At 38.0% G+C, this 24,144-nt stretch overlaps 1 protein-coding gene and 1 pseudogene across 6 annotated transcripts in view; both read left to right on the forward strand.

Annotated features, from left to right (window-relative positions):
• The first annotated feature begins 470 nt into the window (after positions 1-470).
• The window catches only part of GCFC2 (GC-rich sequence DNA-binding factor 2), a 47,067-nt gene continuing 23,393 nt past the window's right edge, over positions 471-24,144 (forward strand). For 5 of the 6 annotated variants that reach the window (XR_005529831.1, XR_005529830.1, XM_039240151.1 and 2 more), the window contains exons 1-10: positions 471-786; positions 3,641-3,766; positions 8,471-8,695; positions 9,827-9,924; positions 12,999-13,114; positions 17,828-18,014; positions 20,383-20,506; positions 21,478-21,559; positions 22,049-22,161; positions 23,331-23,530. Coding sequence is in view for 4 of the 6 variants with exons in the window: in XM_039240151.1 (XP_039096082.1) it covers positions 519-786; positions 3,641-3,766; positions 8,471-8,695; positions 9,827-9,924; positions 12,999-13,114; positions 17,828-18,014; positions 20,383-20,506; positions 21,478-21,559; positions 22,049-22,161; positions 23,331-23,530 (1,539 nt within the window). In the remaining 2 variants the exon portion in view is untranslated. Of the gene's footprint in view, positions 787-3,640; positions 3,767-8,470; positions 8,696-9,826; positions 9,925-12,998; positions 13,115-17,827; positions 18,015-20,382; positions 20,507-21,477; positions 21,560-22,048; positions 22,162-23,330; positions 23,531-24,144 lie in introns of those variants that run through there. The other variant, XM_039240154.1, reaches the window with a different exon arrangement.
• Positions 13,536-15,740, forward strand: LOC120237002 (annotated as a pseudogene).

Raw genomic sequence — 24,144 nt, forward strand, 5'->3', positions numbered from 1 at the left:
TTACTGGTTAGCTTTCAGAAGCAATCTCCCCACCTCCACCCCCTTCAAGTTTTTTGTTTAATTCCCGGCTGCAGACAGAATTTGACTTTTTTCAGAAAATAAAAGACAGCAGATGAGGTTCCAGTCTAGAATGTGGGTATAGTGCCTGATTCCTAGATAGGGTTTGCACAAGGAGAGCCTGTGAGTGCTGCTTACCGTGGCACTCATCGCCAGGAGTCTAAGGGGCTCTTTCAACAACAAATCTCCACTATGGTACAAGCAGGCCTTGCAAAGAGAGCGCTTTGCATTTCCAGGCCAGCCCTGGGAACCGAACTCTACAGACCAGAACCAGGGGGGGTGGGGGAGGAGAAGAGGCAGAACACGCATGCGCAGGGCGAAGGCGGAGCGGACGGCGCGCGGAACCAGCGCGCACGCAGCGGCCAGGCCCTATAAGCGGGAGCGCGCACCGGCGTGGACGCCAGAGACCGGGTTGGCGGGTGTAGGGAAGACGGCGCGTGCGTGGCCACCGGACGTCAGCCATGGCTCAAAGGCCGAAGAGGACTTTCCGGCAGCGCCGAGTCCCCTCCAGTGATAGCGATGACGCTGCAGAGCCGTCTGCTGAGCCCGGGGCTCCGGGGGAGCAGGAGGCCCCAGGCCCTACAGAGGAAGGGCCGTCCAGTGGAGGGGGCCGCGCGGAGGTGGCGGACTGGCGTGTTCGGGCCCGGGGCCCTCGCGGCCGAGTATGGGCGAGTTCCCGGCGCGCCGCAGGGACGGCTCCGCGAGCCGACGGCGGCACCGGCGTCCCAGGTGAGGCTGGGCGGCTGGGGAGCCGACGGGACGCGGGGCGAGGGGCGGGGCGGCGGGAAAAGGCCGCGGGGTCCGGAGGTTCCTGTAACGACTCTGACCTCGAGCAGTGCTGAGTTCCGGAGACGGCGAGCCAGACGGCCAGTCTCCGAGCGCTCCCTCGCCGGCTGCCCGCATCTCCGTGTCGGGCTTCTGGCGGGGGGGGGGGGGGGGCTAGAAAGAATCCTTTGTGGTTTGTGGCTTGTCTGTGTTTGCACCGTAAGGTGAACTCTCCCAGACGATAGCTTTAGCGCGGTACTTGCTGTTTATGTAGAACCTAATCGTCCCAGAACTTTAAAAAAGTTTTCTGATCCTGTTAGGTACGAGAAAGTTTTATGCACTTTTGGAAACGTCGCCAATTAGTTTTCTGGAAAACACTTAGCCAGAATAAGTACATTAGAAGAAATCTAGGGGACGTTTTCCTTTGCTTGTTTCAATTTTCATCAGTTACTTGCAAGAACGCAAATTAGAATGACGATGGATGTCACCTGGTAGCACAATGGATTGAAGATGCTGTAGACTCCACCAAGAGTGGCGGGAACTACAATGCAGTAGTTTTTAAGTACCTTTGCGTTTTTAAATCTAGAATTTAAGCAGCATGAAGATGTTTACATAAGATGTGTTCTGGTTAGAACTGGAGCTTAATAATGCAGTTTTCCGTTAGTTTTGAGATTTAAAAAATTGTCTTCTCCCGTGTAACTACTTTATTAAAAAAAGTAGTGACAGTGACATTGTTTTCCATTTGCAAATCTTGATGTTTCTGCATCAATCTGTTGTGATAGGTTGTTTCATTTGAAATATGAAAAGAAAACCACAGTACGTAGTGAATAGGAATACTTAATAGCCTTTTAGATTGAGGGTGTTCTGCTTTGGTATTACAACAAAGCTCAAACAGTAATTACTTAAAGGTCAGTTTGCAACTTGGTAGCTGAAACAGTTTTTCAGGGTTTTTTTTTTTTATGGTCACTTACATTAAAATCATTGGTCTGTTTTGCATTTGAATGGAACTTTTTTGCCCATGCATGATTGGTTACATCCTGCATTGACTATTGGAAATTATTTTTCATAGCATTTGCAAATGTTGGTACATTTTATTATACAGTATTCCCCCCCACAATCTGTTAATGTTACTACTGATAATCATCAGTCTTTAAGTATTGCAAAGACGCTCACAGTGCAGGATATGTTTTCCAAAAATTCCAGTTTTCGCCTGAAATCTCTAATTCTTGAAGTGATAGGCACACCTTTGCTCATTTTTGAGAAAATTTGTCAGGTATACATGTGGAAATAACTCAAGTTTATCAGTCATTCTTTCAAGTAAAGTGGTATTGCTCCTTGAAGATCATGGCTAGATCACCTTGCAACTCAGTCACACAAGTGCTTTGCAGTGAGAACCATTGTGTTCCAGCAGGCCCCAGAAGTGCATTATACACACTTCCATGTTGTTCTACAGAATATTTAAAAGATGTGTACTCAGTGGTCAAGATTTAATAAAGTTAGTGACTTCTAATTGCTTCATTGAGTATGGAAGTGCATCTGGATTTTTTTTTCCTGGCAATGCATGGTGGTGAACAATACAGTGACTGCTACCACACATTGCTGTCACTGATTGATTCATACTGAGAAGCCAGGAGTTTTACCCACCCCTGCTGTTGCTTCATTATGTAAATAAATAGCAGCAGAGTAAAATGGGCAGATAAGATGCTAATATTATGATGAGCATAGTTTTTTACTCAGAGACCCTCAGAAAGGGTCCTAGGGACTTCCAGAGGTTGATGGACCATGCTCCAAGAATCACTGCTTTGGTGTTCGTCGACTTTGGGAACAGGTAAGAGCAGTCGTAAATAGTAGCACAGAAAGATGTAATCTGTACTTGTATTCCTCTGTCTTCTAAGTTTTGATCTCCGGATTTTTTTTTTTTTTTAACTCTATATAGGTCTCTTAATTATGGGACATTTTTAAGATAAAGAGTACTATTTATGTAATCTTTTTAAGTTTTAAAATTTATAAAAAATACAAAATAATTGTAAACTAACAAGCCCTTTCTTGTCAATAATACAATGAATTCCTTCACATTTTGTTCATTCAGTTCTCACAACACCTTTATGGGGTTATCTCTTAATGTTGTCTTTGCTTAATAGATTATTTGGCAGACTATTCTTCCCAAAATCACACACTAGAATCAAAAGAGAGTCGTGGTTTGAGACCACAGTGCTCATTACAGTACTACGTGCCACCAGCCATTGAAATATCATATAAAGAGAGTCTAAATTCCAGACTTGAGTGAAACTAGATTGAAAGCCCTCTTCTCCACTTCGTAACTTTGTGACACTGGACATGTTACTTAGCCTCTCTAGTCCCTAATGTCCTTGTCAATAACATCATGCATTTACTTTACAGAATTGCAAAATTCTATAATTGTGTGAAATAACTTGTAAAACAGATTTCAGTGCCTAGCATATAGTAAGTGTACATTAGTTTTTTTTTCTTTTTCAATTTAACCACCACCATTTTTCTTTCTTGTTTTAAATATTCCTTCACTTGTTGTTGTGTTTTTTTCTGTACTGTTTCCTTTTCTCGTTGCATCTTTTAAGAGAATATTTTTTTAGATAAGCAGTTTGCTTAAATAGGGTAAGTCTACATTTATTAGATCATCCATTGGTTTCAGAATGAATGGAAATGGAGAAAGATCTGTACATATACCTCAAATATGTGGAGAAAAATTAAAATACTGTATTATACATATGCTATATGTTGTGTAGAATTTCAGTTATTGATTCCACTGTCTTGACTCTTTGTTCAAAAAATGTCCTTTTAGAATCCAGAATAGTTGATCTTTCAACAGATGAAGAAGGTGAAACAGAGCATTCCTCAGAAAGTAAGGATGGTCAGAGTTCATCATCCAACAGCTCTAGCTCTCTGGAAGAAGAGTTTTCATCAATAGGTTGGTAAATTTTGTGACTTAAGTTAACTTTATTTCTAATATCAGCATTTTCTACACCAGTGATTCTTATTATTGGTAACACAACTAACTCTAGTGAAGTATGGGGCAAGTACATCATTACTAATGATTGTCACAGTGCCAAAATTGACTGTTCTTTTCCATTACATGACATGCCCAAGGTCAGACAGCTAGTAAGAGGCAGAGCTAGGATTCAAACCCAGACAATCTGCTCCAGAACCTGTGTTCTTAACCGGTGTGCTACACTAGGTGATTAATGCCAGTATCTGAAGGGTGGCAAGAATTTGTTAGTGTGGATGTTTTGGGTACAGGATATAGCAAATATAAAACCCTAGGGAAGACAACATAGCATATGCAGAGAACTAAAAATAGTTGTTGGAATGAAAATATTTGGTTGGAGTGTAATATAGAGGAACGACAAAAAAAGCAAAGAGACAAATTGGAGTCAGATAATACAGAGTTTGGGAGAATTACTGAAAATTTTATGCAAATAAATGGCAGGACCATTTTTGTCTTTTAGAAAGATCAGTCCAGTTCAAGGAAAATTACCACTTGTGAACCAAATATGACCCATCACCTGCTTTTGCAAATAAATGTCTGTGACTGCTTTTTGTGTTAACAGTGACAGAGTTTAGTTGTAGCAGATACTTGATGAACATATTCTTCTGGCCTGTTACTGAAGCTTAAGGGTTTGTGACTTGTCCTGTCTGTGAACTCTTGTCAGTCTCATGAAGACTGGCACCCCTTCTGAGAAAATAAAAATATGTAGTTTTATAAAAGAAACAAATTAACTTGAAATGTAATTGTTTAAATGCATTTTTAAAGACGTGCAATGTAGTAATAAGTGCTTTATCATCATTAAATAACAAGCAGTAGCTCTAGTAATTTTTTTCTTTACATAAGTTCACAAGTTACAGAAGGACTTAATGATGAAACCAGTATTCAGAATTGAAGCCTAGTAGATAGTGAAGCGTTGTCTAGATTCTAGACAGAGTGCTGTCCAATGAAACTTCTTTGATAATGAAAATTTTCTATATCTTCATTGTCCACTACGTTAGCCACTAGCCACATGTAGCTGTGGAGCTCTTGAAATGTGGCTGGTGCAACTAAGGAACTGGATTTTGAATTTGGATACATTCAAATTGTCATAGTACTGGTGTAGAAGAAGGTGGACTAGGCCATATAAGCCAGTAGTTGTAAAGTGTTGGTAGCAGTGTCCATCTACGGAGGAAAGACTGTTTGCAAATGTGTGGGATAGTTTTTAATTATTGTGACTGAGGTATTGTTGGCCTGTAGTGCCGTGGAGACAAGAAATGATAAATGTCTTGCAGAGTACAAGGACAGCACAGCACAGAGAAGTTTCCCTTCTGAAATGTGCATATCAGAAACACTGGAGGTTGAAAACTTGTTCTGTGAGGGATACATTTTTTTCTTCTGGAGAAGAAAATATGAGGGAATGTGAGAAGTTTGGAGATTGGTACATGGACCAAGGAGTGCATTTATTTTTTTGTTCAGACAATGGAACTATTAGAATGATCCAATAGTGGACTACTGCCTTGATGTTGTTGCAGATACAGTGTGTTACTCATGGGGCATGATATTAACCTCTACTCCTCAGATAAGATGATATATGTGAAAATTATTTAACTTAAATCTGCATGTTTTTATTATAAAGCAATATGCTAACTTTATTAATTCATCCCATGTTTGGCCAGCATCTGCTATATGGGAACCTTTGAGTTAGGTGTTGGTGTATAGACAAGAGAGGATAATACTCTTGAAATTTTATTTCTTTATTGTAGCTTGAGAAAGGATTAGCTTTATATCTCACTAGTGAGTCCATTCCTATGATTTATTAAACCCCACCAAGTCATTTGCAATTATCACTTCCACTTCAAGTATTTCTGTTTTTGTATTCATAAACTTGAGTATTTGAACCTGAGTTTATCATCTTAACCCTGATTTCACAGTGAGTTTCTCAGAGGACTGTAAAACTATACTGTTGCTCAGCTCCATCTCAGATCAACTGAATCTGAATCTCCGGGATGGGGAGCTTGGGTACCAGTAGATTATCAAGCTTCCCAGGTGGTTCTTATGTATAACCAGCATCAGGAAATGTTAGTATAGCTTGTAGTGAAGGTTTTGAGTCTGAATTCAGCTTTAGAATATATTAATTGTCCCTCCCAGTTTTAAGGACATGTCTTTTTATCTTCATTCGTGTCATATTAAGATCATTAAACCAGGGGCACCACCTTGGTGGCTCGGTCATAAGAGTCCAACTCTTTGATTTGGGCTCAGATCATGATCTCATGGTTCATGTGATCAAAGCCTGTGTCAGGCTCTGGGCTGACAGTACAAAGCCTGTTTGGGCTTCTCTCTGTCCTTCTCTCTCTGCCACTCCCCTGTTTGTACTCTCTCTCAAAATAAATTTTAAAAAAAGATTAAAGCAGACAAGACAAAATACAAAGCCCTCTAGCAGGTGGCTATAGCACTTCATGATCAACTTTTTTTCCTTTGAGTAATTATTTCAACCAGTTAAGAATCCAGTGCAGTATGTGATTTTCCCCACACATTTTAACATTTTCCACAAGGAAACTATTAAATGTTTTTTAATGGAGGATGGAGAAGCATCTGACCTGCATCATGTCCCTGATCCTAATCTATAAAGTAGTGCTAGTCTGTAAAAAGTAAATCATTTGATTTGATCTTCCTTATTCTTTTTTTTTTTTAAATGTTTTATTTATTTCTGAGAGAGGGAGAGAGACCGCGTGAGCAGGGAAGGTCAGAGAGAGAGGGAGATACAGAATCTGAAACAGGCTTCAGGCTCTGAGCTAGCTGTCAGCACAGAGCCCGACGCGGGGCTCGAACCCATGAACCATGAGATCATGACCTGAGCCGAAGTCAGATGCTTAACCAACTGAGCAACCCAGGTGCCCCGATATTCCTTATTCTTAATGAACATATTGATTTTTAATGATAACCACTTACCATTTCATAATTCAAGCACTTTTTTGTTTTCCTTAGGACCGATGTCAAGCATTTTGGTCAGTAATTTCTGAATTCTGTCTCCTTTTTTCTGTTTCAAAAGTTGGAACATTTCCAAGTCTCCTTTTCTATTTATTTCTCAAAGGCACATAACCTTTTCTATTTATTTCTCAAAGAATTTGGATCATGGGCACCTGGGTGGCTCAGTCGATTAAGTGTCTGACTTCGGCTCAGGTCATGATCTCATGGTTCATGGGTTTGAGTCCTGCATCAGGCTCTGTGCTGATGGCTCAGAGCATGAGGCCTGCATCAGATTCTGTGTCTCCTTCTCTCTCTTCCCCTTCTCCACTTGTGCTCTGGGTCTCTTTCCCTTTCTCAAACATAAACATTAAGAAAAAAAATTTTTTTTAAAAAGACTCTAGATCAGTCTGTAGTAAAGTTTAGAACATTTTACTTGAGCCTTGGGGGCTTGACATCCCTAAAGAACATTTTGAATTGCTTCAAAAAGTGAAAATTTCTTTTACCATATGGTTTACCTTAGTATTTTGCTTAAGAAACTATTTTTTTCCAGAAAGTAAAGATAAATTTCAGCTTAGATCATGCACGAAGAAACTTGTTTTGAGTTGGAAGAGTCCATATTAATGTGGTTTATACTCTATAAAATAAGAAAGCCTAGGGGCGGGGCGCCTGGATGGCTCAGTCGGTTAAGCGTCCGACTTTCGCTTAGGTCATGATCTTACGGTTCATCGGTTCAAGCCCCGCGTCGGGCTCTGTGCTGACTGCCAGCTCAGAACCTGGAGCCTATTTCAGATTCTGTGTCTCCCTCTCTCTCTGACCCTCCCCTGCTCACACTGTCTCTCTCTCCTAGAAATAAATAAAACATTAAAAAAAAAAAAAAGAAAACCTAGGGGCATCTGGGTGGCTCAGTTGGTTGAGCATCTGACTTCGACTAAGGTCATGATCTCACAGTTCAAAAGTTTGAGCCCCACATCTTTGCTGTCAGCAAAGAGCCAGCTTTGAATTATCCGTCTCTCTCTCTCTCTCTCTCTCTGTCTCAAAAATAAACAAACAAAAGACTAAACTAAAGCAAGGCTCTGTTAAAAGATCTCACTTAAATATTCTTCAATGAACCTGATTATTTTCTTTATACTTTTTAACTTACATTTATTCATGTAGAAATCACCACAGGACCTTAGAGGCTGACTTGGCTTGTGGTTTTAGTTTCTTATTCCCTATATGCTTGGATGCTCTGGGATGGGGCAGGGCATAAAATATATAGCGTCCCTCTTTGTGAGTTTTAACTGGCCAATCCCCCTTCATTCTAACCTCCACAGTTCTCATTGACTAAGCAACTCTTTGCTCAACTCTCCACATCCCTACTCCCCTCACAGTCTCAGAGCTTCTGGAAATGAGAAATAGCCCTCAACAAAAAGTCAGCAACAACATCTGATGAATAAGAGAGCTCAAAAATAAAATGAAGTGGTAGAATATTTTCTGATACTTCTAGATTTGGTTCATTTTTTAATTTACATTTAATCTCTATAAAAATAATTTATAATTGATGTAAGTTTTGAGCTGTATAGTTACATTCATATCAGAATAGTGAAAAACTTAGAAAAATGGTGCCTTTTATTTAAATACAAGGAATATGTATTTCTGTTGGTGTTTGGTTTTCAGTGTCGTTGTCTTTGTTTCTTTCAGTAAATATCCCTGATGCAGCTTTTATTCAGGCAGCCCGCAGGAAACGTGAATTGGCCAGGACCCAAGATGATTTTATTTCTTTGGATGTAAAACATACCTCTGCCATCACTGGGATGAAGAAAAACAGTGATGAAGATACTGAGAGTGAGCCTGATGACCATGAAAAGAGAATACCATTTACCCTAAAGCCTCAAACACTTAGACAGAGGATGGCTGATGAAACAAGTACATACTTAATTTATTTGCAATGTACGAACATTAAGGGATTTTTCACTAGAATATAATATCATAATCAAATCTCCATAAAAACTTAATAAGTTTTTATCTTAAAAGGTATTAGAAGTTGCTTTTTATTTAATACCAATTTAGTCAATGACTTCATAGTCTAAAAGATAAATGTATTAAAATGTTATTACCAAAGATAATGTATAATAATATTATCTGACCTCCACTTGATCTTTTTTGACAGGTTAAAAAATTTGTGCAGTCTTATTTTTGATCTTGAAAACTTTCATTATCACCTTTTTAAAGATTTTTTTAGCAGGGACTTTTTTTAGCATGTACAGAGATTTTAGGCTTCATTATTAAAATCTCCCCTGCTCTAATAAAAAATTTCCTCTACCAATAGTTCTTGAGTCTCAAAGGACTATTTTCACATTTCTCATTTATTTTTTTTTTCCACATTTCTCATTTATAAACAGTAATATGTTTTACCAAGATTTTTGTCACTTCAAATAATATTTTTTCAGAATGAGACTTTTGGTTCCTTACAGCCCAGAAATTATTCTTCAATATTTTGATTCCCAGGTAGAATTTATAATCTCTGGGGGCACCTGGGTGGCTCAGTAGGTTAACCATCTGACTCTTGATTTCTGCTCAGGTCATGGTCTCATGATTCATGAGATCGAGTGCAGAACCCACTTGGGATCCTCTGCCTCTCTCTCTGCCCCTCCCTTGGTCATGTGTGGGCTTTTGCTCTCTCTCAAGATAAATAAGCATTTAAAAAAAAATTTATAATCTCTGTTAAGGAGTACCAATGTTTCATTTTTTCCATGTTTTTTCTCTATATGTGAAACTATAGTGTTCTCAGTGGGACAGTTTGGTGATGAGTACAGATTCCCAGATTCAGGTCTCTGCTTCAGCATATTCCTTAAACAAGTTATTATTAAATTCCTGAGAGGAGTGTCCTCTTTATAAAATAAGGATGATAATAGTGCTTTTTCCCAGAATTATTGTGAAGAATAACTTAACCCATGTAAAGCTGCTAAGCCAGCAGCACATTATAAGCCCCCAAAAAATGTTAGCTGATGCTTTTAGAATGGAAAGATGCTATTCATGAATTTTTTTTTTTCCTAGCACCTAGAAATGAAGAAACAAGTGAAGAAAGTCAGGAAGATGAAAATCAAGATATTTGGGAACAGCAACAGATGAGGAAAGCAGTTAAAATCACAGAGGTAATAATTTTTTATCCCATGTGTATTAATTTTCTAAGGCTGCTATAATTATCACAGACTTGATGGCTTAAAATAGACATTGATTCTGTCACAGTTGTGGAGGCTAGAACTCTTAAAGCAAGGTGTTAGCAGGACTGTGCTCCCTTTGAAGGCCCTAGGGCAAAGAATCTTGTCTTCCAAGTTCTGGTCACTCCAGGTGTTCCTTGCTTTTTGACTGCATAACCCCTCGCTCTGTCTCCTTCACATGGCCGCCTTCTCTGTGCCTCTCTGTGTCTTTTATAAGAACACTTGACATTGGATTTAGGGCCCACTTGAATAATGCAGGATGTTCTCATCTTGAGATGCTTCACTTAATTACAAACACAAAGACCCTTTTTCCAAATACATCATATTGACAGATTCTGGGGGTTAGGACACAGATCTCTCTTTTGCCCACTGTTCAACTCACTTACACTTTATATATCGTGTTCTTTTCCCACTAGATTATAAACAGCTTCCGCATATTATTAGGCCATTTAAGGGGACCATATTTTTTTTATCTTTAATTTTATGGTAACTGCGACATATGGTAGGTGTATAAATGTAAAATTTAAACAAATAAACGTGTTTAAAACAAAACTAATTAAAAAAAACACTGTTCCTGAGCTCAAAAGTCCTAGAAATAAGTAAAAAAAAAAAAAAAAAAAAAAAAATTATTATTCAGTGTTTTATCCCTCTGTGCCTAATGTTGTGAGTCCTCAATAAATATTTGTGCAACTTTAAGCAAATTTTTTTTTTTTTATATTTTTAATGTTTATTTTGAGAGAGAGAAACCGTGTCAGCTGTCGTCACAGAGCCTGACACAGGGCTTGAACCTACGAGCCATGAGATCATGACCTTAGCCAAAGTCAGATGCCTAGTGGACTGAGCCACCAAGGCACCCCAAGTTTTCTAAATCTGATTTCTCATCAATCATAATGATTTAAAACAAAGTGCTTATAAGCTATGTAAATATAAAGGTTATATATATATATATTTTTTTAATTTATTTCTAAGAGAGAGAGATAGCGTGAACAGGGGCGGGTCAGAGAGAGAGGGAGACACAGACTCTGAAACAGGCTCCAGGCTCTGAGCTGGCAGTCAGCACAGAGCCCGACGAGGGGCTCGAACCCACGAACCGCGAGATCATGACCCAAGCGAAAGTCGGACGCTTAACCGACTAAGCCACCCAGGCGCCCCAAAGGTTATATTTTTTAATCTGTAACAAGAATGCTTTGAAGGGGCCTAGGTGGCTCAGTTGGTTAAGCGTCCGACTGTTGATTTCAGCTCCAGTCATGATCTCACTGTCATGAGATCTCACATTGGTCTCCGCACTGGACGTAGAACCTGCTTAAGAACCTTTCTCTCCCTCTGCCCCTCCCCTGCTTGCACAATCACAAGAAACAAAACAAAAAACAGTACTTTGAAAGATGATGTGTTCTTATAAATAAAGTATTGTTAAGACGTCCGTGTTACTGAAACTAAGAAGTTAAGTAAAGGTAAGTGGTTGATTATAACAGTATTTCGAAATCTCTGACCAGAGAAATGATTTAGAGGACTATTTGTATAACTGTAATAGACTTAGATCCCTCTCCCCTTTTTAGTAAATCAATGTAGCAACAGCATGAAGAAAAATAGTTTGAGAAAAAACGTCACAGTCCTTATTCTGCTTAGGTTTGCATAATTCCTTCTTAAGTATTTGTTTAATTATAGTCATAGTATATATCAGAAATTCCTAGACTTCCCATTCATGGAGCCCACAGTGTCCATAATTTTATTCTGGTGCCCCCAGGCCAAAAGAAGTACCAAACAGTTCCACTTATTGAGTAGTTCAAGCCAGAATTTTATACTATTTATGTCCTATTAACTTAGTAGTCTTTGGGAAAAAATAACACTGATAAATTGAAGAAAAAATCTTTGAATTTCATTTTCAAGTAACCACAGTTACTGATGGGATGTGTGCACCTCTTGGGCACCAAATGACAGCTCAGATGTTGGAATCAGATTGCACACTGCCATTCTCATCTCCTTTCCAAATTGATTTTCAGTAGGTACTTGCTTTTTATTACCGCCCCTCAAACTCACCTTCACTAATAAAACTTCATCAGAGGACTGTAGCACAATCTAATGTTGCAGCTGTGAACTAGTTAAAACTAGTACTTCAATAAATGATGAATGTGTATTCCCTTAAAATACTACTATTTAAAGAGTGTATTTTTTTTTTAATTTTTTAATGTTTTATTTATTTCTAGGAGAGAGAGAGAGACAGCTTGAGCAGGGGAGGGTCAGAGAGAGAGGGAGTCACAGACTCTGAAACAGGCTCCAGCATCTGAGCTGGCAGTCAGCACAGAGCCCGATGCAGGGCTCGAACCCACGAACCGCGAGATCATGACCTAAGCGAAAGTCGGACACTTAACCGACTAAGCCACCCAGGCGCCCCTTAAAGAGTATATTTAAAATACTTCTCAGCATCCCTTTGAGTTCACTTGAATGCCTTGGCATGTAGCTTGGGAACAATAATATGCATACAATTTCAAATTCTGGTTTGTTTGTTTGACACGTTATAAATATTTTCCCATGTTTCTATTACATAGTTATAATCGTAACTAATTATAAAATTGCATAATATTGGGGCAGCCAGGTAGCTCATTTGGGTGAGGGTCCAATTCTTGATTTCAGCTCGGGTCATGATCCCAGGGGCAAGGGATGGAGCCTGACGTCAGACTCCTCACTGAGCATGGAGCCTGCTTAAGATTCCCTTTCTTTCTCCCTCTGCCCCACTCCCTGCTTGTGCACATTCTCTTTTCTCTTTAAAATAAAAAAATAATAACCAGGAAGCAAGCTTTTGTGAAAAGTAAGGTTTTGTAATTTTCCACTTGCATGCAGATTTAAAGTTCCATGTTTTAAAACTGAGAATTTTACTGTAACTATGAAAAATGTCAAAGGCATGGAATTTTGAGCTGATGAGACATTGGAATACCCAGTCTCCTTTCATGCTGTTGATATTTGTAAGATTAATGAGTCTTCTAAAACAATACAAATTTTCATAATTTTAGGGACGAGACCTAGATCTTTCCTACAGCACTGAATCTCAAACAGTGAAGAAGTTTGATACTTCCATTTCATTTCCACCAGTAAATTTAGAAATTATAAAGAAGCAATTAAATACTAGGTAAGTGGAATTGATTTTAAAATAATTTGTCCAGACATTTAATAGTGAAAAAAGCACTATGTTCTTTTTAATTCTTAAGTACAAATACTAATAATAAACAGATTTATAGTAAAAAATAGCAATGCCTATGTTACCACACTAGCACAACTGATTTTCTTTCTGTATAGGTCTTTTTAATCTTTTAATAGATACATACTACATGGTTGAAATCCATATATATCAAATTCTTGTTTTAATATTTTTATAAGCTTTTATCTGCATTGTTAAACAACCTTTAATTTTTAAAAATAATAAGTTGGGAGTGATGGCAAGATGCCATAGTAGGAAACCCCATACCTCATTTCCTCCTAGGATACCAACTTAATATACAGTCCAAGAAGCCTTTATGAGAACTCCAGAAACCAGTTCAGAAAGTTGCATTATGCCAAGCAAGCTCAAAGCCAAGAAGAGCCACATTGTAATGGGTAAGAAAAGCCATTTCATTTCAATTGCATCAGCCACTCTTTCAAGTCCACACTGCTTGTGAGAGACCAAAAAAGCCTAACTCACAACTTCTCCATTGAGAAGGAAAAAGAAGAGTGGAACATATATGTAATGTTTAAGCTTTTGGAGGGACCGTCTAAGGGACTGTTTCCTGCCTTGTCTATCTCAGCATCCTGAACTGTCATACCTTGAATACCTGGGGGCCACAGAAAACAAAAGAGCTCAGTTGCTACAGAGCCAGAAGCCTTAGAGAACTTCAGACAAACACCAAAGGGAGCAAGACACTATGAACACTTAAACCCACAAATTCTGTAATAGGGAAATTTCATATAGAAGCCCAGAGAAGATCTGTCCCCCATAAAAGATTTCAGAAGACCTCCCCCTGCCCTCCACATCTCTAGCCAGGCTGATTGGTGATGTTCTTCCACTACTAGAAGCTATTTCCCTCAAGTGAATTTTCAAGTGTAGACGACAACAGCTAGAAATAACTAGAAATAAAGAGAAACAGGGAAACCTGACACAACCAAAGGAGCAAAATAAATCTTTAGAACCAATTCTGAAGAAATAGAGATCTATGAATTACTTGGCAAACAATTCAGAATTATCTACTTCTAGAAGCTGAATGTGCTATAAGAGAACACACACGACAAAATCAGGGAAACAGTACATGAACAAAGTGAGAAAATCAACAAAGCAAAACGGTTAAACAAAAAACATTCTGTAGCTAAACAATACAGTAAATGATTTGAAAATTTCACTAGAGGGGATCAACAACCTACTAGATCAAGCAGAAGAAAGAAGCAGTGACGTCAAAGACCACTGGTTTAAAATTACAAGTCAGGAACAGAAAGAAAGAAAAGTGAAGAAAACCTAAGGGGCTTAACAGGACACATTAAGCAGAACAATATACATGTTACGGAAGTCCGGGGAGAAGAAGAGTACGGTAGGAGCTCATCCAGAGATCAAATGACCAATGACCAAAAACTTAATCTGAGAAAGGAAGTAGACATCTAGTTTCAAGCTCAGAAGATTAGAAGAAGGATAAACCCAGAGAAGCTCACACTGAGACACAATCAAATTTTCAAAGGCAGAAAGAATTTTGAAAGCAGTGAGACAAGGACCTTCTCCCGTAATAGGGAGCCCCACAAGATTATCAGTAGATTTCTCAACAGAAGCGTTATAGGCCAGAAGAACTGGGATGTTATATACAAAGTGCTGAAAGAAACTCCCAGCCAAGACTGTTATAACCAGTAAAATTGTCCTTAAAAAATGAAGGAAAAATAAAGACCTCAAATAAAAGCTGAGGGAGTCCATCACCATTAGAATTGCCTTACAAAAATTGCTATTAAACGTTCATGAAGGGGCTCCTGGGCAGCTCCTTCGGTTAAAAGCTGACTTCAGCTCAGGTCATGATCTTGCATTTGGGGGTTCAAGCCCCACGTCAGGCTCTGTGCTGGCAATTCAGAGCCTGGACCCTGCTTCAGATTCTGTGCCTCCCTCTTTCTCTGCCTCTCCCCTGCTTGTGCACATGCACGCGTGCACGCTCTCTCTCTCTCTCTCAAAAATAAACATTGAAAATTGTTTTAAAAAGAAAGTCCTTCAGGATGTGACCAAAAGGGCTGCCTTCAGACACTGTCCTAGTGAACACCCAGTCCAACCCCAGCCGTGGGGCACTGCTAGAGCAGCGAGAACGAGTACTTGAGACCAGGATCGAGGAGCGGATGCTGCTGCTTGACCTTAGCAGCCCCCTTACCAAAGCCTTCAATGGACCTGAGCCCACCTACCACAGCCTGTCTTCCACTCACATAGATGAACAGGCCTGGCTCTCCCCCATCCTTGCTAAGGCAGCCAGCAGCATCATTGACCTGTCTGCTGCAGATGGCCAAGGCGTGAAGCAGCACGAGTACATGGGCCGGGAAGGGAGTACACATGCACTTGGCTGTGCCGAGAGCCTGACCCACTGGAAGAAGCTGCTGCCACTGCCGTCTCTGACCAGCCAGTCCCATCAGGTGCTGGCCAGCGAGCCCATCCCCTTCTCTGACTTGTAGCAGGTGTCCAGGATAGCTGCTTATGCCTACAGTGCACTTTCTCAGATCCAAGCAGATGCAAAAGTGAGCTGATTGTTCACTTTGGGATCCCATGAAGAGAGAGATTCTTGGACTGCTCTTGTCTTTTCACCTGTCTCTACCTTGCCTCCCTTTGGCCCCTAGCCTCACTATAGTTCAAACGGTACCCTAACCTGCTACTAATCACAGAAGAGTATGGAGGAGGAGGAGAGTGAAGCTGGAAGTCTGAGCAAGTGAGGATGGGGCAAGGGAGGGTAGAACCATTTGGGACTGGCATTCAAAGCCCTGGCCAGGGATGGGTGGGGGTTAAAAGGTTAGGACTTAGTAGGCCTTCGCTGTCACTGGGAAGGTAGAGGTACCACTGTGAGGTGATCCCTAGGGGGACAATGGGAACCCCCTTCCCCCCCTTTCTCTTGGCCCTACTCCCTTCCCCCTCTTCCTGACTTGGTACTTATATGCACCTCAATACAGTTTGTGACCAGGGTCTGGACCAGCTTGAATTTGAATTAATTGAGTTTGTATTTCTAGCACCTTGGATTTTTACATGTTTGGGTTCTGGTTTGGTGTGTCACCCCGGGTAAAGAAAGTGTACTTAAAAAAAAGTCCTTCAAGTTCAAATGGAAGGTGGCCAGCCAGTAGCGTGAAGCATATGAAATTTAAGACTGTCTGGGGTGCCTCACTAGCTTGGTCAATAGGGCGTACAACTCTTGATCTCAGGGTTGTGAGTTCAAGCCCCACACTTGGTGTAGAGTTTTCTTAATAAAAAACTTGACATAAATTTGGCTTAAAATATATATAAAGCCGTCTGGTAAGGATTAAGAATGTAAACAAATAGAGAATCATATAGTATTCTAAAGGTGATGTAAAAATCACTACAGTTCAAGTATAGAATTTAAAAGATAAACACAAACTGTAACATTGTTAATGAATAAAAATTTTTTTAATGTAATATGGGACTTCAGTAACAAGTGGAGGAAATAAGGAATAGAGTTCTTGTATGTGATTGAAGTTATCAGCTTAAAATCAGTTATTAGAACTATAACTTTTTTTATAATCCCAGTGGTAAACAGACACACAAACGTATAGAAGATGAACAAAAGAAAGTGAGAAAAGACTGAAGGTATGTCACTACAAAAATCAGAACACTAAGGTAGCAAGAGCAGAAAAGGCACAAAATAACTACAAGACATTATTATCTTTGTTCCAGGGAAGAAGACATTTGTTCTTTAAGGGGGAAAGAAAAAGATGACATTTGATCTAAGCAGGTGCTTAACTAATGACTTTTATTATATACAGCAAGTTAGCTGGAGGATTTGAATTTTTTAAAGAAAGTTGAAGTCCACATACTGTGAATTTATTACTTCATTTGTAGTTAATTCTCAAATTTTAATATACTCACAGTGTCGGATATTAGTGAAAAACATATTCCAGATATTTTTAAAGAAATGGTTTTCTTATTCCTCTACTGGCACATATATGGAGAGATAAATGACTTTTAAAAAAGCAGACGTTGAATTATATTTGACACTTGTTTCATGCTACATTAGTTGATACACGTGACACTCATAAGAGTTAAAAAAAAAAAGTGGACTGTCTTATCAATAAGAGCAGTGTACGGGGGACTACAGCAAATATAGGAAACATGCCTCAAACAACATCAAATTCTAATGACACATAAAACCATTGAGTCACAAAACATTAAATTATACCAAATCATAACATGCTCACATGGTTTTAATACCAGCTTATTCACAAAAATACCCATATTCCAAGAAAGACCACAAAGTGATTTAACAGTTACTCCCCATGGACTCCTGTATTTCATATATAAGACCTTGGAATGTCTAGCAACTCAACTCACCTAGTTTACAAATTCTGATCAATCCACACTTAATTAACTTTGACTCTAAAATTATCCTCGGATTAGCTCAAGCACATAAAAACCTGTAAGTGTCCTTTCCTCCCATTTCCTTTGAGACCTCTTTCATTGTGGTGGTCTCCTTTGCTCAGCAAGTCTCATAAACCCAGGTTTATATAATTGTCCGTTTCTTTGTTGGTTTCTGTAAGGTAGCTTTAAAAAAATCTCTTTAGACTGATAGTTACTGTAGTAGAAATAGAAGTTGGAGAAACACAGTTTTCATTTATTTTTCTTTTGTTTATTTAGATTAACATTGCTACAGGATACTCACCGCTTACACTTGAGGGAATATGAAAAATATATACAAGATATCAAGAGCTCGAAGAATACCATCCAGAACCTAGAGAATTCATCAAATCAAGCTCTAAATTTTAAATTCTATAAAAGCATGAAAGTTTATGTGGAAAATTTAATTGACTGTCTTAATGAAAAGGTACATAAGGTTATAAATACAGTATTTCCTGTTTATAAAGTAATCCCCTTACCATGAGATATTTTTTTAAAGTCTGAATCCCACAACTACTTTCTTTAGGGTTTTCCTACACATATTTGACATGCTGTGATATTAAGTGTACCCTTAATATTAAGTTTTTTTGCAATTATTTTGGTATTGTAAATAACAAGAGTTAAATTTTTGTGTTAAAATTCTGTTTAAAAAAATTCTTAGTGAATTATTAAGTCAGAGTTTCTAAATATCTTTTAAGGCTTATGAATCTTTGCTAAATTATTTGAATACCAGAGAGATTACATCAGTTTTATTTTCAGCTTCATTTTATATTTTTTTTTAATTTTTTTAAATGTTTTTTATTTATTTTTGAGAGAGAGACAGTGTGAGCGAGGAGGATCAGAGAGAGAGGGAGATAACAGAATCCGAAGACGGACTCCAGGCTCTGAGCTGTCAGCACAGAGCCCAATGCAGGGCTCAAACGCACGAACCATGAGATCATGACCTAAGCCGAAGTTGAACGCTTAACTGACTGAGCCACCCAGGCACCCCAGCTTACTTCATTTTAAAACACAATTTTTGCAGGGGTACCTGGGTGGCTCAGTCAGTTAAGCATCCGACTTCAGCTCAGGTCATGGTCTCACCGGTTCATGAGTTTGAGCTCTGCATTGGGCTTTCTGCTGTCAGCACAGCCTGCTTAGAATCCTCTGTGTGTCTGTCCGTCTCTGTCGCGCACGTGCGTGCGCGCTGTCTCTCTCTCTCTCTCTCTGCCCTCCACCCTTACTTGCGCTATCTCTCAAAAATAACATTAAAATTTTTTTTTATAAATAATGGTTTTTGTACATATTTATTTTGATCTCAAAACCTTTATTTTATTAACACATGTAGTCTGTGATGTGTCTTATTTGCCTTGTTATCTTTTCAGTTCATAGTCGCAATTTTCCTTTTTCCTTTTCTTTTTTTCCTTATATGGTGAAAATTCTTTACTACTGCTTAAAGTTTTTAATGCTACTTGATGTAGGTAAACTTTCCATTTTGTCTTCTGATTTTGTTTACAGTGTTTTCTTTGACATTTTTGTGTTAATCAGATTTATAAATCATTCTTTCCCGTTATAAGTTCTGTTTTTGTTTTATACATACTAAGCCCTTACATTTGACTTTTTTTTTTTTTTTTTTAAGCATACCATTTAAGGGGTGCCTGGGTGGCTTAGTTGGTTAAGCGTCCAACTTTCGCTTAGGTCATGATCTCACGGTTCGTGGGTTCGAGCCCCGCGTCGGGCTCTGTGCTGACTGCCAGCTCAGAGCCTGGAGCCTGTTTCAGTCTGTGACTCCCTCTCTCTCTGACCCTCCCCTGCTCACGCTGTCTCTCTCTCTCTCTCTCTCTCTCCTAGAAATAAATAAAAATATTTAAAAAAAAAAAAAAAAGCATACCATTTAAAAAAATACACTACTTCATTGCTTTTTATTTACATTTTTAAAACTACCAAACAATTGCGTTTTTTTTCTCTCCAGTTGTTTCAAGTTTTACTTTTACTGTCACTTGGTAGTTACTTTCTGAAGTATTTATTGCAATACAGCTTTCTTCATCGATCCTTGAAGAATTAAACTGTTAAAGTCTCATTGGCATACACATTGATGTACCCAAGGCAGCTGCTTTGGAAACATCATTGGAGTTGGGGAGAATTATTGCCCAAGAAACATCAGAATGTCGATTTTAACTAATCATTCGTTTTTGCTTCATAGCTTTCTTACCTGTCTGGTTAAGTCTCTTCTATTCTCCCCTTTTTTTCAGATTTATCAGTTTCCTCAAGTGCCCTCACACAGTCTACCCCCTAGGCTTCTAAAAAATATCTGTACCCTTCCTAATATCTGAAATAAAAAAGAATCCTATTTGGGGGGTGCGTGGGTGGCTCAGTTGAGCATCTGACTCTTGATTTCAGCTCAGTCATAATCTCACGGTTCGTGAGTTAAAGCCCCACATCGAGCTCTGACAGTGCACAGTTTACTTGGGATTCTCTCTCTCTCCCTCTCTGCCCCTCTCCCACTCACACGTGTGCTTTCTCTCAAATTACAAAAAAATCCTAATACTTATCTTTTCACTCCTATCCATGTTCCTGACCCCAGCCCATTTGCTTTCATTATTTATGATATTTATAGCTGTTTTAGTACAGTTAGTCGATTATCAGTTTTAAAGTATTGGCAGCCACATCTGTATCTCACAATATTTTTTTAATTAAAATGTGGTAGTACTGAAAATGTTCCTTTTATAGGAGTAGTGAGCACGTACGTATGCTTATCTAAGTATTACTTTTTATGATTATTGATCTACAAAATGTTACTTATATGTGTATTTCAGATTATCAGCATCCAAGAAATAGAGTCATCCATGCATGCACTCCTTTTAAAACAAGCCATGACCTTTATGAAACGCAGGCAAGATGAATTAAAACATGAATCAACGTATTTACAACAGTTATCACGTTAGTGTTTTTCATATTCAATATGACTTATTATTCATTAAGCTGGATTATCAGCTAAAGAATAAAAATATTTTCATTCCTGTTTTAAAATAATGCTTTTTTGTGTATTTTCCCACTAACCTTTCACCTACCCCTTTGCAAAAAACCCAAAATATTTATAACTAGGGCTTCAAAATATCTTGAATTGAGTCAAAGACAAAAAAATAAAAATTATAACTTCTACTCATTTGGTATTTGAGACAGTATGTGCCCATATATTGACTTTGTTGAGATGAGTTGACATAAGTCTGTAGGCTGTGTCAGAAATCTAACTTAAAGATTTCATGGCCAATCCACAGATTAGGTATGGAAGTTAAAGACCTTTTGGTGGGTTTCAGTAGAGAATCATCTGTAAGATCTCAAATAAGATTTGGATGCTGCCTTTTAGTTCCCACACTGGTTTTGTATTTTCAAAGATGCCTTCCTTTGATTAAGGTGCTTTTGGAGAATAGTGAAAGAGATAAGATCATAACCAAGTAGCTGGTTAAAGCAAAATGACTTTCAGACACATGACTTGTAGTTAGTTATAAATTATGGTACAGGTTAAGAAACAATATGAATAACTTATTGGTAATGCAAATATTTTTAGTAATTCAGGGATAGAAAAAAAATGGGTGAAAACAACTGAAAAAGAATACAAGAAAAAGAAACATTGTAGAATTTTATTACTGTTCTCAAGTGCTGAACTATATTCATCAGCCAAGATGTCTTAGGCTAGCAGGCTCAATGCCTATTAATATAGTGATAGGGAGTTAACATTGTAATTTCATTACATGGTGAAGTATGCAATTTAAGCATATTAATTGTGTTTATATATATATTTATATATCTATGTATGTATATATACCCAAAATACAACTTTTGTTTTCAGAATGTTTCATTTTATTTCTTTGAAGAATTTACAGTATGAAATTAATTTTATTTGTTAACAGACAAAGCCGAGACATCAACAAATGGAAGCTTGGCTGTAGATGAAAAAACTCCATGGATTTTGGAAGAGATTGAATCTCGAAGGTAGCTATATAAAGTGAAGACTTAGAGCATCATCGAGCAAGTATTTTTCACTACTTTAGTTAGCCCATATAGTATAATAACCATAACTGAACATTAATTTGTGAGAATGAGATAAAACCAAAATTTAAACAGTTCTTACCCCTAGGGTTTAAAGACACACTGGTATATTGGATCAGTCAAAAGGAATGGGTAAGATGGCATTTATCAGTCTGGGAATTACCTATAACTAGAAGCCGGTTATTATTGTTCCCCCCCTCTTTAAAATCTGAGTAGCCAGAAAAACAGGGAGAACCACCAATTCAGATAATGAAGCTAAAATGCCAGAAGTAATAACAAAATTGTGTGCTAATAATAAGATGGTACATGTTCTGGACATTTTAATTAAATGATGACTCCTAGTTTTTGTTTTAAAGCATTTCTTTTCAGCAGGAACTGTTTGTTTTGTTTAGGAACTGTTTTAATTTGTTTTTGGTTTATTGCAAAACACAGGTCACAAAGAAGACAAGCAAGGGCACTTTCTGGGAATTGTGATCATCAGGAAGGGACATCTAGTGATGATGAACTGTCTTCAGCAGACATGATTGACTTCCAGAAAATCCACGGTCAGTTACCGGGTTTCTAATATGTCTTAATTTGAAATATTGAAATGGTAGGAAATGCTTTGCTGTGATTCTCCTTAAATATAGTTAGGGAAATTCAAGAAAAAAGGAACACATTTTTTTCCCCTTTAAGACTTCCTGGGGTGCCTGGCTGGCTCAGTCCATAGAGTCTGTGATTCATGATCTTGGAGTTGTGCATTCAAGTGCCACATTGGGGGTAGAATTTACTTTTAAAAAAAAAAGAAAAAAGAAGGACTTTTCCTGCTTTTGAAAAAATGGGATAAAATGGAGGAACATTGTGAGTTTTCTGCATCTTTATTGTTTTTTCTCTCAACTTTTCTCATTTTTAATAAAGGAACCATGAACATTTTGGTTTCATTTCTCTACTGCATACTTTCTATATTACCATTTTTAATTGAAAACAATTAAATTTAGGAGTGCCTGGCTGGCTCAGTTGGTAAAGCATGCAATTCTTGATCTCATGATTATGAGTTGGAGCCCCACATTGAGAGTAAGGTTACTTAAAAATAAAGTCTTTTGAAAATAAACACTTAAATTTAGTAACATTATTTTAGTGATATATAAGTAAAATATTGCATAATTGAAAGAATGTGGGCTTTACAGGGGCACCTGAGTGGCTTAGTTAAGTGTCTGACTTTGGCTCAGGTCATGATCTCACAGGAGCCCCACGTCGGGCTCTGTACTGACAGCTTGGAACTTGAAGCCTGGAGCCTGCTTTGGATTTTGTCTCTCTCTTTCTCTCTCTCTCTCTGCCCCTCCCCCTTCCTCGCTCTGTCTCTCAAAAATAATAAGTAAACGTTAAAAAAGTTTTAAAAAGAAAGAAGGTGGGCTTTACAGTCAAACAGATGGGTTTGAAGACTGTCTATTTTGTGTGATCTTAGATCCATTAACCCTCCTGAATTTCATGTTTGCTTGTTTCTTGTCTGTAAATAGATAGTCACACCTACGTTGTACAGAAGATCAATAAGTGGTGGATTTTGTTAGTGTCAATATTGCTATTAAAGTGATTTTTTTTTAATAAAACCTAATTTATATGTAAATATCGAAAGGGAAGTTTTCAGCTCTATTAAGTTCATAGTTATACATGTTTATAGGAAGCGAAGTTCACAAACTTAAAATGCGTAATATACAGAGATTCATTTTGTTTACAGATGAAATTTTACAAGATCATAAGAAGATTTTTGAAGATGTACATGATGATTTTTGTAATATCCAAAATATTTTGTTGAAATTTCAACAATGGCGAGAAAAGTTTCCTGATTCTTATTATGAAGCTTTCATTAGTTTATGCATACCGAAGCTTTTAAACCCCCTAATCCGACTTCACTTGATTGATTGGAATCCTCTTAAGGTATTTAAGCTTAATATGTAAAAGAAATATTTCTGTCCTGTTCATTACTGAAGTGCCCTTGTTATCAGGTTAGCTTTAGTGTATACAGAGTTGGAATTAATAATTGGTGCTTTGGGGTAGTAACCTGCATTCATCTTTTCTTGGTTCTTCCTTTATTTTTAAGGCTGAATAGCACTAAACATCTATCAAGGAAACACTTTTTTATTGTTTTTTTTTTTTTTTACCTTCTATGATAAGTTCAAAGTCCATTTTAAATCATTTAAAAGTGTGAAGGTGGCATTAGCTTTTAAGAATTTTAGTCTGTTTGACATAGGTACCAAGAGTTCTGAAGTTGGAGATACTGTATTGGGACTATTTGGTTTGGAAAGCTACACTGAAGAGGGGGGGTTTAAATGAGAATTTAAAGGATATATGATTTAAAATGGGAAAAAAAGGAGAACTTTTTTTGTAAAGGTGCATAAGGAAAAAGCCTAGTTCAGGAGCTAGAGGCTGCATAGAGGTTCAAATCCTAAATTAAAAGATAGGAACTTATTTTGGTAAATAATTGGAAGAGTGGCCTTATGGAAGTAATGTTTTAAGAAGCCCTAGCAGCTGGGTAACTTGGAGGAAAGGAA

Source organism: Hyaena hyaena, unplaced genomic scaffold, assembly GCF_003009895.1.
Source record: "Hyaena hyaena isolate Hyena2069 unplaced genomic scaffold, ASM300989v1 scaffold_168, whole genome shotgun sequence".
NCBI lineage: Eukaryota > Metazoa > Chordata > Mammalia > Carnivora > Hyaenidae > Hyaena > Hyaena hyaena.